Genomic DNA, 19,925 nt, shown 5'->3' with positions numbered 1-19,925 from the left:
CCTCGTAGGGCGAGATGGCTGGCTTTTCTTGGGCAGCGCTCCGTGGTAAATTCAGGTCTCTGCTCGCAACAGAACCGAGGGAAGATTTGTGACAGATGGGGCTAAGTCACAAACTTGCAGCCTCAGGCAGAATTGTGGAAGTTTCCAGAGTGTGCCCATATTTACCTGATCAGAGAGAAAAGAAAATCTGCAGAGGAAGCCGAGCCTGGCTGCTTGTCATAGCTGACACAGAGCCATCTGCCACAAACCTGTGGCGGCTTCAGATCTCCAATCCCTGCCACCACCCCAGCTCAAATTAAATACAGATTCTTAGAGACGTTATGATGGTTACACATGTCCTCGGCATCACATGCAGGAGACTGTTCAAAAAAAATATGTGGCCTGTTGTATAACCGCACTCATGTATCCCATATGTGGTGCCACATTGAATTTCCGGTTGAATCTGTTTTTATCCTTTGTACTGGATGACATGGTGCCTGAATTCTTTCTTTTCGCCGACACGATGGCAGCCAAGCTGCAGCTTCAAACGCTCACACTTGGCTGGGTTTCTACCTAGGTTGCCAGGTTATCATTGGAGCCTTATTGTGTCCTCAAAGGGCCACAGGGCCTGAAAGGAGGATCCGAGTGCTACCGGACTAATTGGGCAGCCATCTCTGAATTGTTTGTAGGCAAAGGGCTGCTTTAGCACTTTTCTTTTTGCAAATTAATGACTCTCTGGCACAGGGGTTTTTAAGTGAAGGTATTAATAAGGGGTCTGGCAGGTAATCCCATGATTCGCGGAGTTACATTTGCATTTAATTAATCTTAAAGAAAGCTGAAAGATAAACAGCTGTAATTCAAACTAGCATGGGAAATATGCTACATGGTGCCATCTATCCGATAAAATGAAAGCTGAGACACTTGTTTTATTTCTCTCAAGGATGGAGAACAAACAGATAACAGTCAAAATACTTCCAATAAAAAGTAGTAGTATAAATGTAACGGCCGTTCATCAAGAATCTTTGCATCCAGTTACAAATACAGTCTTTTAAAGATAAATCACTTATGATTCCAGCAGTCAAGCTGCTATATTTGTTGATGTAAAATGTTTTGAAGATGTAGATTGTACAATAAATTTTTAATAAAGTGCCCACTGCAATTTTTAATTAGCATATCTCATTCATGTATAAGTGTGTACATCTATCTGTATGTTTATCACTATGCATATCCTTGTGTCAGAGTCAATGAATGCAATTGTGTCTTTATCTGATGAAGTAGAATCTGCTTTGCAAGTGATAATAAAATGTTCTGACAATTCCAAGATTTTCAGCTCCGTTCTGGGAAGAAGCAGGAAGAGGATTCTTGGTAAGTCATTGCCACGTAAAGCTTGGTGAGACCTCTCCTGACAGACAGGTATGGTTTCATACTCCTTCCTACCAGGCAGGGTGGTTTCTTTCCCTGGGCCAGCAGGCTGTCACCCAATGGCAAACTTGGTGAGCATTTTGAGCTCATTGGTGAGATTGTGAACATCTTTCCTGTGCCAGCCTTGCCCGAAATCTGTGGGGCTCTAGGGCTGCATCCATGTCAGAGGAGAGGCTCAGGCTGATCCCACGGCACGCATGCAGCTCCTGGCTTCCCAGTCAGCACTGAGAGAGGATCTTTTCTGACACCATCAAGATGCTGAATTGTCCTTTCGCAGTGTGAGCAGGCAGTAGCTCTCTTTAAAATTGCTCTATTAATCAGTCAAAAAGCCGAGGGAGATCCAGTGGCAAATGGTAAATGTTCAGATATTTTTCTGGCACTGCAGAGTTGTAATTTTGCAGTAATCGTCTGTCTTATATGTTGGTTTCCCCCTGTTTCTGCTCGATCAAAGCCCAACTTGGCTCTAGATGTTGAATGTGGTCTTCTCAGGGAACCGTGCATGGGTGTGGTAGTCACATTTGCTAGAGCCAAGTAGCAAAACTTCTTGCATTTCCTATCTGACAGCATCATAAATCTGCACTAAGGCTATCACACCTTGCACCAGCAAGAACAAATTAGACCAAATTTTTTACTGTTGGGGAAACTGAGGCATGGTACAATTAAAGTGACTCGGTCCAAGTTTCACAGCGAGTCGCTCTCCAAACCAATAAAAGGAAAGAGGAGATGCTGCAACGTCATGCCATGGCTTGTGGCGAACAGACTGCGCACATAGTGCCACGAGATGCAATACGCCAAAACTCGATGGTTTTGACTCGAGACTGATGGTGACTCCAGAGCACATCCTGACCAAGCCCACGGCTGAAGGAGGTCTCACCCAGCTCCTCGGCAAGGTGATGTCCGGCTTTGGCTCATTTATTGATCGGTGATACTTGAACCATTCCTAGCTAGTCTGAGCGAGGCTTCGTCTTCATGGAAAATTTTGCCTCAGAGTTACAAACCCTTGCAAATAATGCTTTATAATAGGAACACTCTCAGAACTTTAATTATAGGGTAATAAATAGCAACGCGGCATTATCCTCGGATACTTCTTTACATTCTTAGTGAATATACACAGCTGGTCTGGAGCATGAAAACATCCTTGCCGCGTCTCCTAGGTCCCGGAGGCTGGCCTGGTTTTTGGGGCCAGCCCGGCCCATTTCAGGGTTCTCTACCAGCGGGGTGCTGCAAGGCCTCAGGTGGGCCAAGGCCCTGTTACCCCCCCGGTGGTCTTCCCCCCACAGCCCAGGCTGGGTGCTGCAGCAGACCGAAACAACCCTAGGAGTTTTGGCTCGCAGTTTGCAAAGATCAAACAAGCCAGCCGCTCTGCGCTGCTTCATTTAAAGCCTTCACTTCAAAAGGTCACAGAGGCAAATTGGGATCTCGGTCCCGTTGTTCCTCTACACATGAGTAATCTGAGAATGCACAGACCTGATCTTAAGAGTAAAATGACAGAATTAGCCCCGACTTACTTTCATATTTATTGATGTTTCGCCTGCATTGACACCGCGACTGCAAGCCCTTTGCTGGGAGCCGCGGCGCGCGGCTGAAGCGCAATGGGTTTCACTGACTCCTACCAGACGGCTCCTCGCCTCCTGCATCAATAGCAGGCCAGGCACCTAATCCCCCAATCCTTTTGTCTTAGCGTTGGAGATCACAGGAAACACAGGTTTATTCCACATGAGAATTGTCTTTTGCCGTCTAATGGAAAAGAAAATCCTAAAATAACCAGGGAATCTTTTTTTTTTTTTTTTTTTTTTTTTTTGCAAAGCGTTTCCAGCGCTCCCGGCCCCGCTCACTCGTGCTGCAGGCACTGCGAGGAGCCGCGCGGCAGCCCAGCTTCACCCGCACTCGCAGCGCCGAGACCTCTGACTTAGCTCAAAGCTGTTCCGAATTAGGAGGCTAGATTTTTCTAATTGCATTTTTAAAGACCGAGCCAGCAGTTCATTAGAAGCCATGGAGCAAATTCTGCTTCTCTATTACACCAATATAAATCTTGAATGAATTTATCTCAGGATAACTGGGAGGGTAGAACGTACCTCCCATATTGTTCCTCAGATTATTAAAAGTTACAGGGCCTTGAAAATTAAATTCACCTTTCCCCGTTTGAGCTGTTTACTCTTTGTTTCTTATTCCAGTAAGGACAGTTGAAATGAATTAGTCGGTCTCATTGCTGCTCATAGTCACTTTTAAGTTTGGTTCTCATGTACTAGCCCAAGACTAGTTTGTGTGGAAAAGGCTGGAGGGCATTTTCTTTCAAACAAATTGTTTTCATGGGAATAATTTCCTAGAGAATTATATTAAAACATTTCCATCAATCCCTGATTTTGCAAAAATATTTTCCTCTTCTATATACTTGATTTGGGGCCTCGGCAATTCTTTATTTACAGATATAAATGAGCACCTTAATGAAAGTCCTTGCGAATTTTACCCTCTAATAGGCTAACCTTATTTAACTGAAATACTTTTTAAGTGATTCAGCCTGCTAAGTGAGGCTTCATCTTGGAGGAAAATTTTGCCTCTGAGTTATGAACCCTTGCAAATAAGGTTTTATAATAGAAACACTGTCAGAACTTTAATTATAGGGTAATAAATAGCAATGCTGCATTATCTTCTGATATTCTTTACATTCTTAGCGAATATACACAGCTGTTGCTGGGGACTGATAATCGAGGGCTGTGGAGCTGCGCTGCGGCTCTGCCTGCACCCTGCGTGGAGGCAGCGGCAGGGAGGAGGATGAGGAAGACGAGGAAGAAGATGAAGGAGGGGGAGGAGGAGAGGGAAGGAGGGAGGGAAGGAGCCGCTGGAGCAGAGCCCCCCGGGTTGCTTCAGCAGCCCTGGGGCTGCAGTGCCGGTGGTGGAGGCAGAGAGGGGAGGCGAAGGGAGGCAGAGGCGCAAACGCCAGCCGCTGGTAAGGAAGGTTGCTAACAAGGAGAAGGACTTCCAGCAGCGGGGTGTGGAGTGGCTGGCTGGGTGTCCGAGCTCCGAACACGGCCCCCAATCAATCAGTAAAAAATTAAAATTAAATAAAAAAACCCCAACCGAAGCGCAGCAACGGAGTGCGGCGGAGAGGGCTGGAGGATGCACGCAAAGGGCTTAACCCTTCGGGCTTTGAAGGCGAAACAGGGAGCGCCCTGGCAAGGCCTGTCTGTAAACAATGATAATTAGCCTTTTCAGAAATCATAACGCTGATTAAAATCTCCGATTCATTATTTATTCATCACAGAGCCTCCTTGCAGACGTGGGAATAGGGATTAAAACCTGGCGGTGCTCAGCCCGCGAGGCGCCGAGGAAGGGGTTAAAGCGAAGGCGAGGAGCCCAGGCCCTGGGAATGCTGCTCCTCGCAACCAATACTTTCTCCTTCCCTTCCTGCCAGGAATACTCCCATTCCCCCAAATTTTGGTATCGTGAAAATGTTTCTCATCCTAAGTACAAGTGTTAGACTGAATCCAGTTGGTACTGAAATTGCAAACACACTTTCACTCCTCGAAAAGCCAGCAGAAAGGAACTTCTTTTAACTCCATAATAGCAGGTTCCGTGGTAAATGAACAACCGATGGTCAGCTAGCCAATTATGGTATAAATATCCGCTGTTTACAGCGAGGTGTTAAATGAGCCCTCCGAGCACAAAGGATCAGACTGTCTAAGCTACAATTTGTGCTTCATCCCATTATGTCTCTCCTAAAAAGGCCCGTGCCGTTGTAGGTAATGTGCGCGCAGAACATATTTCTTTCTGTTGATTTTAGTTTGCTTTAATTCAATACACACTCTTGTTTACTTTTTAAAATTTAAATAAATGTCAGCATTGTATAATTTCTATGTTAACAAAGCAGTGAGCAAAATCCCTTGTATGTTTATAAAATATTATTGTTTAATTCACATAGTTTAGGAATTCCAAATGTTGAGAATAGGAAGGAGGCCAAATACCATCTGTTTATAACTATGATGCATCATCATATGTGTACTTTAAAAAAGAAGGAAAAAAAAAAAAAAAAAAAGCTTGGTCAATCATGCCACTGTTCTATCTGTTAGGAATATGGTGAGGATTTAAAATCGCTCTGTGCAATTTGCAAGAAATTTCAGTGTGGTTTAACTCCAAGCAGGGATGTTCGAGGAGTTGCTCACTCCTGTGTTCCTGTTGGGAGACTTGAATGAAATGCTCGTGTGCCCGAACTGCTCCAGGCACGGATTCAATCACTTTCTCCCAGCCTCGGTATTCCCCCATCCTGCAGTCCAAGAAACGAAAATAGAAAGGTTTCTTAAACTCCTTATAGATTTGGGGGGTGCGTGTGGATTTGCAGGTTCATTTCCGACTGCTTCAGACATTTGTTTTCCTGGATTTTTAAGGACAGAAGAAAAACTTGCTGATTTTTGTATCCTGTCTTGAAAAACACAGGCTAGATACCATCGTTCAGCTGATTCTGCAAATGTTTAAGAAAAAAAAAAAATCTCTCTCAAATGTTAGTAGGTTTAAGTCCAAGATAAAATAATACATTCCATACCGTGGAGTTATGTGCAATGTGTATTTTAAAGAGAAGGTAGTCTGCAGGCTTAAAAACAAAGAGAGTATCTCCAAGTTAAGTAGATAAGAAGATTTTTTTTTCCAAACCCAAGTTAATTAGCTGGTACGTCAAGCCTCATAGACGTCTTCCTACCTTTCAAGAGCTGAAGAATCCCCAGTAAATGTACTTAAACTTCCTAGCGAGGGCCAGTGAGATGAATGCAGAGATTAGGGCAAGCATTACCGTGCCTTCTCAGTGCATCCCAGCTGCAGTTCATCCTACTATTGATAATGATGCTCAGAGTTACCGAGGTGGTTTCTGAAACTCACATATGGGGTCCTTTCCCCAAGGATGAGGAATAATAGCGGCACTCAGGTGGTACAGGCAGGGTAAGAACAGATTTTCAGTTATCTTTGCCTGGTGTGTGGTGACTTTTCCATTGCACTGATTTAATCTATGGAGAGGTACACTTAGGACAAGGGCTGTAATTTTCAAATAGAGCAGGAGGTTTTGTTTTGTGTTAACCATTAAAAAAAAAAAAAAAAAAAAAAAAGCACAGGTGAAGGGAAAATGACCATGCTTGCTGGAGCCCAGCCCTGGCAGAGTCACAGTATGAAACGTTTTGTGGCCAAACTCTCAGCAATTTCTGTAATACCACAATTTAGCATACTATATGCCGTGCTGAAATGCCTGTGACTTCGTTTTTGAACTTCTTCCTTTCTACTGTTACATCTAAGTTGCAGCATCTTGAATTACTTAGCTACACCCAGACAGAAAGTTACAGCTTCTAGCTCCATGCACTGTACCGAGCTGTTACTGCTAAGAACTGGTCCCACAGTGTGAAAGCCCCTTTCTGTACATCTTCCATTGTAAGCCAGTCTTTAGGGCAGCAGACAGTTTACTTTTTTTTTTTTTTTCTTTTTTTTTTTCTTTTTTCTTTTTTTTAATTAGAAAAAGGAGATGCCTCGCACACCTTTCTTAAGCAACCTTTGTGGGGCAGGTGCCATCAATGGAGGTTATTTGCTACCATCTGATGTGTTTAGTCTGTTCACTCTGGCACCACAGGAGTGAAAACCAGGACAAAAGGCACATTCTGTCATTGCGGCTTGCAGAAATTCATAAATGTGAAATGTACACATTCCCAACCCAACAAAGCTGGTGTTCTGCGCCAGCGTCAGATATTCGGGCATGCATTCCTGCATATTACTTCGTATTTTCCATGGCTATGCGATCCTTGGTCTCCCAAGCTGAGATAGCAATCAAGGGGGCAGATTGTCCAATTATGATGTGCATACCTGTCCACTAGGAATTATATGGAACCCTCACACTCATTTATCACTTCATTTTTACACGCTGGAGTAGTTTTATGAGATACACTGATAGAAGCAGTTTCAGAGATTGCTAAATACCATGTTCATTGCATGCTTGGTTTCATGCAGTTCCTGGGCGCTGGAGAGGCGGTGCAGAGAAACGAGTATCTCGAATCTCATCCAGGCACAGGTATAAATTCCACAGCAAGGGCTGTGGTTGAGGTTCTTTTTTTGATGATAACATAGTCATTATTCAAACAACACCCAGTGTCTGCCCAGCGCAGCGGGCATCTCAACTCTGCCCCACATGACATCCAAGCAGGGAGATACTGGGAGATCCTTCTAGATATTTCTATCAGTGCTCAGGCTCTCAGCTCTGGGGAAGGAGGGTGCCTTGCATGGCAGGCTGGCAGCATGTGCCTCACCAAAACACGCTGCAGGAGCATGATGAGTGACAGGAGGACATGGCACAGCAGGCCCGGCCCTGTAGACCTCACACCGCGCCTCCCGTCCGGCTGCGCCAGCCAAGGGCATTCGTCATCACCCGAGCTCCTGGGCATTAACGTTTAACCAGCCCATAATTTGTTTTTTAAGTGAAAGCCTGGAGATTAATAAACTTAATCTAGCACTCGCACAGATCTGAGGACAGCCGACCTCTGCCCTCTAGAGACCCAGGCTCGTTTAGGCCTCCGCAGCCCAGGGAGCCCCTCAGTTGTCGCGTCGCAGCGAGCCCCGTCCCCCAGGGGCTGCAGCCTGCCACCCTCTGTGTCTGCAGCAGGCACAGCAGTGGCAAGGAATTTGTTTCTTTTATTTATGCCTCCTGCCTCTAAAAGGGTCAGTGTTAGCAAACGTGGCTCCCTTCTCTGAGGTAGCGGCCTGGAGCGGCCCTCCGGCCCCAGGGGGAACACAGCAAAAGTAGGATTGGGTCAGAAATACTCCTTCTTCCAATTTGTCTGCATTTAAAAAAGAGGAAAAAATATGAAAAGGAAAAAAAAATAAAGGAAGGAAGGAAGCTGGAATGTGTCTGTTTAGGGTCACAGGTTTGCAAGTTTGGGTATTATCCTGCAAAAATCCCCAAATCAGCAAAGCCTTTCATGTTGAAGCGTTCAGCCAACAGAGAGGCTGCCTCAAACTGCAGAGCATTATGTATGGATTTCTTTGCACATTTCACGTCGTACAATTCTTTGGAAAAATTTGGATAGGAGTAGTTTGTCAATGCTATTAATAGATATGTTTAATGCAGAAGTGTGCAATGTGATGAACAGCCTTGGCAGGAACCATATCCAGCCTGATTGCATTGTAATACTGTTTGATGCAGCAGTATGTTTGATCAGTTACAAGTGATGAGTATCATATCACATCAAACAATTTAATACAGTCTCATTGTATGGAATTATGGCTGCTGTCAATCAGCATGTGGCCTATTCCTCACAGATCTGTCTTTGGGAGCTGGAATACAATGGCAGCTACATATGCATTAATAAATAAAATGCTGCTGAAATCCCATACAGACCTGTTGAGATTTTTGTTTCTCTTTCATGGTCTTTTTGTTTTTGTTTTATTATATCTCTCCCTTTTTCAGTGCTGGCATGGAGATGGGTTCACCTGGTCAATAGGACAGCCAAGGGTGGGGCCTGGGTGCTTTGAAGAGAGCTTGGAAAACATCTAAGAAAAATGCATGGGAGCTGTGAATTTTGTTTTTGTGAGCAGCAGTCTGAGGATAAATCCACTGAACTTGTTTTCTGCTGAAGCTTCACAGCGTCTCTTTTCTTGGCTTCCTCAGGGGGAGGAGAGGCTACCTATTAAAAATGCATATGTTTTGTCTTACTGCTTGGCGCACCTCACTTGATAACCCCCTACTTTGATTTGGGGATGGCACTCTTTGAACTTAAAGTCTCTTCCTTAGGACTGATATATTCAAGGTGCTGGAGGGGAAGCCTGTGTCAGATGAAAGATATGTATGTAAATAACAGTACAGAGGTGGGGTTTAAGGCATTACACATTTTACTATCAGTTTCAGACATATGCTTCTCTAATGCTGGCTTTCCTTGCAAAAGCTTCAAGTCCCTAGCACGGCGTATGGTTTTTAATGAAGTCGTACTCCGCTGCCTGCAACTGCGGGGTCACGCTGCACTTGTACGGGAGCACTGATTTCAGTAATGTTGCTTATTGTGGTCAAAGAGGGCAGAAGATTGCCTTTTTGCATCGTGTGGCTCTGGGGTTTTGGAGCCTGCACAGACAAATTGATCACATTGCAGTCGGCCACGCATTCAGAGAATAGGGGTGGCACGATGGAAAGCCAAATTTCAGCAGCTGATTAATCAGTGTAATGACAGTAACTTTTTCCACCTTTCATTATGCTCTCAGCCTGAAAATCTAAATAGCACTGGTACTTGAAAGGGAAACCTCAGAAGAAATTTTTAGAGATACTGAAGGAAGTGGTTGTTGACTTAATAAATGACACATTTCCTTCTACATAACAAATGATCCTGGAGGTTGAAACGAAGCGTGGTTGTAGGGCTAGAGTTAGAAACAGGGATATCTGCCACAGAGAAGTATTTCTTGTGGACGTTGAGGTGGTTGCTGAGCTCTGTTTCGGAGGGGCAGCCTGGCTGTCTTTCGCACGAGTTGCCCAGCTTTCCAAAAAGTGCATGGAAAACCACTGCAAAGACCTTACAGCATGTCTGTAACTCGAACAACTGAACACTGGGGAATCCTTATAATGCAAAAAAATAATCAGAGACCCAGCTTGATCCCGTCATATCTTTCTCCTGGTAAAGCACTGCTCAGCCAGGTGTTTCCTCTGAATTGAACCCAAGCAAGATAGGACCCCACACTCCCAGTTTGCCACAGGTAGTCCTGCTTCCATTTAATACTGGAGCCTTGTGCATTCCATGGGCTATGAAATAGCCACAGTTGTGGCCTGCTCCTGCAAAATGAATCTGATCAATTCAGAGCTGAAGGGCTCCATGGTGTGTGCTAGTTTAGGTACTCTAGGGTGGAAGGTAATGTAAAGATAGCAAGTGTAAAATAATGTTTGCAAGTGTGCTTACAGCACTATTAGCTTGTTAGGTAGCTATTAATGATGTTCTAGAATCACACAGTACCCAAAGCAGAGTGTGTCCTGCCTCAGTTCGTCATGTGCCAGGCATTAATTGGCAATGGCTCCATCTGAGGCCATGATCCAGTCAAATCCTGCGGGCTGTGTGGGTCTGGATGGTATTTAGATCAGAAAACTCATCCAAGCAAGAGTAGCATTGGTTTGCCGCTAATCCACACGAGAGCAGTACCTCCGTGAGGTTATTTGTAGATTATAAGGCCAAGAAAGGACTTTTTGGATCATCTGGTGTCACGTGTATAACACAAGCCATATGACTTCCCTCAATTAATTCCTGTTAGAACCAGAAAACCTCATCCTCTACTGGGCTAAAAATTGCCAGTGATGCAGAAACCACCACAACCTTTGATACTATTAGACACGGTGCTTTCGGAGATACTTTCTCTCCAATGAGGAGCCAAGAATGGCATTTGTCTCCTGTGATTATTCAATATTTGTTGCTAGAGCAAGGACGTCAGCTGTAGCACTGAGACCAAAGTCCCCTAAGTATCCATATCTTTCGCCTGGGTTGCCCTCATAATCCCGCCTCGATCTGACATTCCTCGTTTTGCCCATTTTCTGGGGTTGCTGTCACACAAGGCAGCTCCTCAGCAGACACCGCAGTGATTCTGAGCATGGAGCAGAATTATCAACATATGGTACATTGATAAATAGGGATCCCCGCACTAGCTTGATGGGGTCTACCAAAGATAACCAGAATTGGCATTGCTAAGAGGATAGATAACCAAACCCATCATTAAAAGTCATTAAATTCCTGTGCATTTTAGGGGCTCTAAAAATAATAATGATAACGATTTAAAAACCAATGCTGTTGGTGTAGATTGTGAAACTATTGCTGTTCACTGGGATGAAAGGCACTGCATCTGAGACACTTTGCTGATTTCTTATCTTCAGAAAACTTGTTCTTGAAGAGTACAGGGGTGGAGTCTGACTTGTGCCTGCCGTAGGGTCAGTGTTTCAGGGGCTGGTAGAGAGAGTGAGGGTTGGAGAACGAGAGTGGAAGTCATTCCTCCATTACACATGAATATAGTGAGCTCAGGGTTAGCATTGTTGAACTAAAATGTCAGAATATAATTATAAGGAGAAATAAATAAATAAATAAATAATCCTGTAGAATATTAACACTGATTTTTGCAGGCACACACCCCCATTTGCACAACACATGCACTTCCTTTTTCTAGCTGCACAACCTATGAAACCTGGGAGTGGAATAGCATTTCTCAATCAGCAAAATATACTTTCGAGCTCTCCCCCATGACTATGATAACAAAATGCCTGCCCCCACAGTACAGTTCAGCTTCCCCTTTCTTTTCTTGGAGGGTGCAAACCCTGCATGTATCCCTGATGCCTGCACCAGTGCCACGCACCAGGAGATGCTCAGGCTGGTGGCACGTCCCTCCTGTCCTTCCATCCTCCAGCGCAGGACCCCAGCAAGCTAAATGTAAAGAGGACAGCTAATAATGTATATCCGCATCCCAGTCCCAGATTTTCTGTTTTAAACATGCTGCACAACTGACACCGTGACACGCTAGCGATAGGATGGAGAAAAAATCCTGTGCCAGATGACTGATGGGCACCCATCTCTTTTAATTAATTGGGTTGAAGAACGCCTCATATTGGATTGAATATAGGGGCTCTTTCAGCCTCTTTTTTCTGGATGCATATATAGATATATCTAGCTGCAGATTTGAAAGCCCAGCATGAGGTCTTGTAAATGATAAAAATATGTATATACTAGAATTATACACACACACATACACACATTGGATAAATTGATGCTTGAACATGTACGTGTGTATATAATGTTCTGTTCTCTGTTCTGAGAGGCATTTATAAATAGATTTTATATATATATCTATTTCCATTATTCACAGCTCTATGTGTGTGTGTATTGCAAAATCTGTGTTTTTTTTTTTTTTATTTTATTTTTTTTTTCTAGTATGCTTTTTAGTTTTTCGCAGGGTAATATATCTGATTTCTCTTTAAATTAAATGAATTTATTTGTCTGCCTTCCCTTAATGGAATCAGTTTTGATATACTCTTTGTTCATGCTGTTACAGGCTTCAGTCTAAGGGCTCTTTGTATTAACTTTTTTAAGTTACATTACAAAGAGGTTTTAAGATTTCCCAACAGGCTTTTATTTAACCAGGGCTTTTGATCTCAAACCTGCTGGGGCCTAGTGAAATCCTTACCAATTCTCCAGTAACTCCTCACTATTGGAATTTGAAAAGACCCACCTGAAGGATTTAACTCGCTGTATGGCTTCAGCCATCCTTTAGATGCTTCTATTCATGCAGACAGCGAGGGGGTCGAGGGCACCCTTTGTGATCCTCCAAGTAGCCTAAGGTGCCCTTTGCATAAGTTGTACTCCTGAGGAAATAAAAATCAGGAGGACACAAACCTATATACCTTATTTCCTGCTATCTTTACTTAAAGGAGGAGCACAGGGGGTCTGCTTAACATCCTTTGCTACCTAAATACCTTTTGGACATGGGAACTCAATAAAGGAACTTTCATTGCATCCATTACCCTACTGCGGTGCATAGCAAATTAGATTTAAAAGGGTACTTTTTCCCTTACAGCTATTTCGATCATTTTCTTTAAAATTTCAATTTAGTGTCTAGTGACAGAATATTCTGTAATGTACATTAGAACTATATAACACCAATTACACTAACTGTGAACATTATTTCAAAAGAATTAGTTATATTAAGTTATAGACAAACCGTTAGGGAAAAAGGTCAGGTTAGAAAAAAAAAAAAAAAAAAAAAAAAAAAAAAAAAAAAAAAGGAGCTATGTGATAATGTTTTAAAGGACCGACATGAAATGAATGCTCTTTTTATTTTTTAATCCTTTCATTTTGCATAACCCACACTGAAATTTCTCTATGAGCTTGGCCTTTGGGCAGGGGATGTCGTGTCACGGTGTTGGTCTACAGCTACAAATCCCAGTATAAAACCTAGAGCTGAGTCTTGTGGTTGTGAGGAAACATCATTTCTTCTATTTTTGGGAGATGGGATTGGTCAGATTCATGAGAAATCTTCTAGCAGACACCGATGGCCAGTATTTAAGAAAAGGGAAAAAATGCTAGCAGACCAAGCTCTAAAGAATATCATAACTAAGCACATTCTTCTCACACTTTTGGTTGCTTATTTTCTGTTTCATGGATGTAACACAAACGATATGTCTATTACCTGCATTTTCTGTTAGTTTTCTTAAATCTTTTTTTGTTTTCTAATTTGATGTTAAAATAAAACCACACCAAAGTATGCAGCACAATTTAAATCTACCTTCTTTTTTTCTGTTACTTTTCATGACTCTCCTTACCATTTGCTTGTTTTTGGTTTGTGGCTTGTTTTTTATTTACTTTTTTATCTTTTCATTACAAGGCATAAGATGTTTGGGTCACTTCTTTGTAAGCATTTGTTATGGATATGTATTGCATTGGAAATGTTTCTGTGAAGATGAATAAAATAAAAATTTCTTTAATTCCTTTTTTTTCTCTCCCTTAGACCAGATTTAAGACTTCTGCTGGAACAGCACACGGCTTGGTTATCTCAACTTATAGGGAATCCTGGTGAATCATTTTTGTTTGTTTGACGTCCTGTGGGATCAAACTGCCATGAATTTTGAATGATCTAAAAACTGTGTAGTTTACTTCAGCTAAAACTGCCTTCCACTTGAAAACATAAATCAGCTCAACTATTTCAAGTCTATTTTTTTTTTTTTTTTAACTGTTATGGCCAGCCCCAGCTCCAGCTCAAGCTGTGCTGCTCCCAGTGGTAGGAGAGGAGCTATCATCGTACCCTGCCACTAGCCAAGTGCCCCATTGCTGCGCATTGCCTCCCAGCAAGTGAGGGCTCCTTGGGCTGCATAACCAAAACCTAGCCCACAACAGCCCCTGCAAGGTGTCCTGCCTGGCATTGTGGCTGGCAATGGGTTATATACAGGGTGAGATTTTCTTTGTTTGGGTCTTCTTCCACCAGTCCGGAGCTTGGCAACTTCACAAAGCAAATAGGACTCCAAGTCAAGCCTCTTTTAACTTGCAAACACAGCTCCAAGTGGAGTTGCAGTAGGAGCTTTCACTTTTTCCTCCAGCAGCGAACTGAAATTAAAAGCAGATGCGGACAATGGCATTGTCTCTGGGGAATGAATGATATTATTTTACCAGCTTGACATCTAGTGAGACTAGATTAAAACCTCAAACGTGCTGGGCTAGTCCTGCTTTCTAGATCCTCCAAAATGGGACAAATCGTCCCATTGAATGCGTTTGTGGATTCAGGTTTATCTACAAACCTGGAAACTTCTGAATGGGGACTTCAAGTTGGACGTTTGTGTGGTAAGAAGACCCAAACTACAGTGGCTAGGTTTATGTATTTGTAGAGTGGAGGCGAGACTTTAATATGAGTCCATCTTATAAGATAGTGGAAAAAATACTAAATCAGAAGGGAAAAAGGGAGCTTTTGATTCATGAGGCCCAACGATGTATTTGAACGCATGCCCACATGCATCCATAGGAAAATATCCCCTTCCAGGACCTTTACTCAATAAAATTCCCAAGCAATTTTTACAGATAACATCATGCTTTCCCACCTCAAAGAGGGGATGCCGTGCTTCCTAGGTATGTTTTTTTCCATCACCCTGTACTCATTTCTATATGTTTTGAAGCATTACAGAAGCCCTTAATTTCCGTGTGCATGGTGATGGCTTTGTTGGGGGAGCAGCACCAGATGATGCCCTGATGGCTGAATAGGCACAAGACACCCGAGCATCCCCATTTTTTTCTCCCAACTCCCCCTGTGACCTTTGATAAGTAACTTAACCTGTTGTCCTCAGGATCCCCAGTAAAATGGGAGACCTTAATACTTATCTGGTGGGATAACAGTGCTTAATTCTTACCTAATTGGATGACAATACTTACCTACATACCTCACAGGGGTGTTGTGAGGATTAATTAACTAATGTTTGTAAAGTGCTTTGGAGATGGAAAGCGGTATATAGTCGTGCTAAGCACTATTACTCTGTGCCAGCACCAAGACCTTAAAATGGCTAAGGACAGAATAAGAGTTTTTATGTTTTGAAATAAGCCAATTGTTCAAGGCATCCAGATGCTGGAAGTATTTTTAGACAGAGATTTCTAAGAAAGTTGGGAAACAGAAGGGGATAATTATATGACCCAAAACCTTTTTTGTTTCTTTTAGTTGACCGACAAAACATAATCTTAGTTAGGTGTCGTTTGATGAATGTAAAAACTGCTTCTTGGGGTTTAAAATATATCAGTGTTTACTCTGACTGATCAAACAATATTTCTTGAAATAAATATCTCTGTTACAATTTGGACAAACAAATATATTAAATAAGCCAGAGGAAGTATTTATTTCTGTGTTCTTTCTTTCTGTATTTCTTTCTGTAAGCAGCTTTTTTATTGGTGTAATTCTGCTCTTGTTCCCATTAGGGTAACTGAAAGGTAACACCGCTGCAGTAAATGGAATTACACCAGATACAAAAGCATTATGTGAGAGCAAAATTATATTTATATGTGGTCTGAAATGCAACTTGACACTTGGATTTAAAGAAAAATCAAACCAGCCATTCCTAGAAATATATATAAATGAAACTTTTTTTTTTTTTTTTTTTTTTTTTTTTCCCTACAAAAAACAAAAATTGCCAAGCTCTTTGTTGAATACTGCTTGTTTCATGGCAGCTCCTAAACAGATCTTGCAAAAGGCAGGTCTGGTATACCATAGACCATATTTTTTCTTTCACAGGAGGAAACTTTGCAAGATTTTTGCCTTTAAATATTTTATTTGGTTCCTAATGTGGGCTCTTGGTCCAAGAAAGCAACTTTATAGATACCTAAGCGCCCATTTGTATTTTTTTGCAAGAGCATTTCTTCAGATCTTTTACTCTCCAACGTTAGAGAAAATTCCCACAAATTCCTGAAATCTGCTAAAATACAGAGCAGAGTGCTTACATTGGTATGTTGTACATTGGCTGTCCCTGTTAAAAACTCTTTGCATTTTTATTCTGGATATGCAAAAGAAATTTGATATACTGCTGGGCTAAGTACCAGGATTTGGTTGGCTCTAGGTCCAATTCTTACATTTCTGCGTCGTCGGGCAAACGTAAGAATGGATAACATTTAAAATAAAACCTACCCCAAGGCCTTTCTTATGGATATCAGGTTATTTGAAAATGTAATGGAGACTATTTCCCGCAATCAGGGGTGAGTCAAGGAAAATGGCATCAAAGAGCTCCAGGCAGCCAAGGGGATAACTTGACCAACCCCAAGCATGCTGCCCATTTCCCAGCTGCCTGAACAACCAAGGAGACCTCAGGAAGTCAGGTGGAAAGAATACCTTACAGATTAAACTGGCATTTGGCCCTTCAGCTGCTGTGTGAGCCCAGCGTGGGCCCATGGGTGTAGAATCCAGCCTTAGACCACAGGAGGAGGGTGATATGAAGTATGACTGACGCTGTCAGCGGCGAGCTTGTCAGGCTAATGCTCGTAATCTATGCATATAATAGCTATCGAGTGCTTTGGAGTTGGCTGTTCCTGAGGAGGAGCTGGGGGGACAAGGGGACTTAGTGTTTGGGGAGAATTAGCTGTATCTAGGCAGCAAAATTTGCAGACTTGGAAGCCTATTAATTGTAGTGGAAGTACAGTACGCTGCTAACCCCTTGGTGCCTGGCGTTAACAGTTCCCAGGACAGGAGCTGTTGCCAAAATGGAGCTGTAGCTGGTGTGTAGGCCCCAAAAGGTGAAAAGTACGGACAGGAAGGAGAAGGTGGAAAAAGAGAGGGATGCAGTCTGACATTGGGCTGTCATGGCCACTGGAGCAGCAAAGTCAGCTTTTATTTCTCTCTCTGCTTTTGCCTGCACTTTCTACTGGCCTGGGAGGACCTCCTGAGCTAGACCAGCTCCCAGCGCAGCATTGCCTGGAGGCCATGCTCCTCATGTGGCCCAGCCTAGCCTGATAGAGCCACTGTAGGTGTAGTGACAGAGGAGATGTGCTATGGAGCACAATGTGTCCTGCTGTGGGCCTGCTGTCCCACCACCTCCATGTGTCTGACCAGGCACATGCTGGGAAGAACTGGGCCGGTTTTTGGAGACAAAGGGAGAAAAGCTGGAATTCGAGTTTCCATCCATCCATTATGACCTTGGACAAATCATATAACCTCAACACAGGTTAAGATAAACCCAATTTTTACAGTACTTCAGGAACTAATAGAGATGGTGCAGATCTAGGTGCTACCACAATGGAGGTTTGCAGGGTGGCTCCCTGCCCAGAGCAGGACCGTGCCCTGTGTCAGGTGAAGGGAGAGAGCTTTTCCCCTTATCCCTGCTCTTGCTGCCCTGGGAGAGCTAAAGAAGATGCAACAGCTGATGGCTTTGTACACCTGGATTTAATCTTTGCTCTCCTGCCTTACGCAAATGAATGCCACCTGATGGTGTGGCGTATATTGCCAGTGTACTCACTGGTTTGGTGGCACTCCTTATAAATAAATAAATAAATAAATAGATAGATAGATAGATAGATAGATAGATAGATAGATAAATAAATAACCAACCGTGGGCAGAATGCACAACCCAAGGTCAGACTTCAGCGAGGTATCCCGGACCTTTTGGCCCTACTCTAACAAGCACTTAATTATGTAGCAACTTCTGTTCTTAAAAAACTCTAGCTACTAACACCATTCTGTAGGTGTCACACACACACACACACACACAAAAAAGACAGTGCTACTGAGCAGGAGAGATTTGGGTGACATGTAGGTGTCTGAGCGCAAGGCACCTTGTCACTGAGGCTGCCTCTGGCCACCATAAAGAGATGGGCATTAGTTATGAGTGTGCATCCTATACTAGAAAACCCTGACTAGTCTTCATCCAAGAAGAAAAATGTAGGACATGGGATGGGAGCACTGAAAGGCAGAGGCTGAGCAGACCCATGGCGGGCTCAGTGAGGCACCAAGGAAACACCCTCAGAAGCTGCCTTGCTTATGGGTTTAACCATCGCTGATGCCAGAGGTAGCTTGGTGCAAAGGCTGATGAAAGATCACAAGAAAGGTTGCAGAAGCAAGGCTCGAGGGCTGTCTTAAGTGCTTTTTTTGGGGGGGGGGAGAAAGCCCAAACTTTGTGCAGGACACCCTGTGCAGGATGCCGAGGCCTGTGGTGGAACCAGCCCTATTCCCTCCCTTTTTAGCCCCAGCCTCAACCCTTTGAGCAGGCAAACCTGCAATGAAAATATTTGGGCTCTGCTCAGCCTGCGTGGGCTCCTGTGGCCCTGCATGGGCCTAAATGAAGAATATCCTCTTTAGGACATCAGTGAAGTGTCCTCTTTAGGTCCTCAAGAGACGGAGCTTTCTGCTGGTTAACCATTACTCTGCATTTTCCCCTTCTTACAAAACGACTAAGGTTAAACATTAAGCGCCTGCAGTGAAGGACACCTGTATTTGCTGGTCCCATTATGCGGCTGTACTGAAAAGGCTTTACAGCTGTCTAAATTAGCATAATTAAATCCACATCAATTAAAAAACCTCAATCATCTCTTTCCCCTTCACATGCAGATAGTAGCATTTGTCTGAGGTGCTAAGTGACAAAGGAACTTTTTAGCTGTTGAAGACTGGGCTGAAAGGAAGAGTAATAGGGTTTGTGTATTGTCCTGGGGTTCACCTTAGCACCAGTGGAAGTGATTAGTGGCCGCTGCTCCTCCTGAAGAGGTAGGGCTGCTTTTTGCATCACAATCCTGCCGGTGCACAGAGCCATGCATTAGAGATGTGCATTTTACAACACGCTTCTGCCTCTATTGCTCCTTTATACTCCATTAATGGGGGTAAACAAAGCCTGGCATGATTTGGCCAATTTCCCCCACCCTACTTTCTTCCTTTTTTTGTTGTTTTGTTTTGTTTTAGGGTTTTGTGGTGTTCTGTGCGGGGAAGCCCCAGTGACCCCAGGATAGCAGCGAGGCTGCGCTGTGTGATGCTAGCAAAGAGAATTCCTCCAGATGAAAACTGACATGGGGTTCAGGGGTTAATTTCTGGAACAGACACATTTGCATACAAATGAAAAATGATGGAATTTCTGTTCTCCTAAATTTTCAATGTCATCAGCATCAAACAGCAGTCAGTGCTCCCTTGCTGTTTGAAGAATATTCATTACTTCAGAAGAAGGGGCACCTTGTTTGGTATTAATCTCCTCTTCAGGTCAATGACTTAATTTGCTAAACTCCATCTGAAGTGCCACTCACTTTCTGATTTCTCCGCTATTCTTTGTTATTTTTCATAACGTGTTCTTAATACTTTTTATATTTGTAAGGGGATACGCTTCTGCATATGTGAGCAGGAGGCAGGATGGCCCTTATTTATTTATTTTCAGCCAAAGCGCTCAGCACCCATCTGTATCATTTGTAGCATGTTGTGGTGTCTGCTTCTCTTAAAATCCATGCTTTTTAGCAGGAAAAAAATATAGAGAGACATTGCAGACTGGAGTGGGAAAACAAACATTTCTCTTTCAAAACTGATATGCAAAGAGACATCGTGCGACAAGGGTGCAAGGTGTT

The 19,925-nt window shown here is 43.2% G+C and overlaps 1 protein-coding gene across 8 annotated transcripts in view; it reads left to right on the top strand.

Moving 5' to 3' along the window:
- The window catches only part of GTDC1 (glycosyltransferase like domain containing 1), a 193,132-nt gene extending 177,355 nt beyond the window's left edge, over positions 1-15,777 (top strand). For 3 of the 8 annotated variants that reach the window (XM_082763539.1, XM_082763533.1, XM_082763535.1), the window contains one exon: positions 9-1,278. In XM_082763539.1, coding sequence (XP_082619665.1) covers positions 9-92 — 84 coding nt within the window. In that variant the 3' untranslated portion in view covers positions 93-1,278. Of the gene's footprint in view, positions 1-8; positions 1,279-1,301; positions 1,345-13,878 lie in introns of those variants that run through there. The other 5 variants (XM_082763537.1, XM_082763547.1, XR_014317809.1 and 2 more) reach the window with 4 other exon arrangements.
- The last annotated feature ends 4,148 nt before the right edge of the window (positions 15,778-19,925 follow it).

This window comes from Aythya marila (assembly GCF_965140915.1).
Source record: "Aythya marila genome assembly, chromosome: 6".
NCBI lineage: Eukaryota > Metazoa > Chordata > Aves > Anseriformes > Anatidae > Aythya > Aythya marila.
This window is presented reverse-complemented; position numbering and strand designations above follow the sequence as displayed.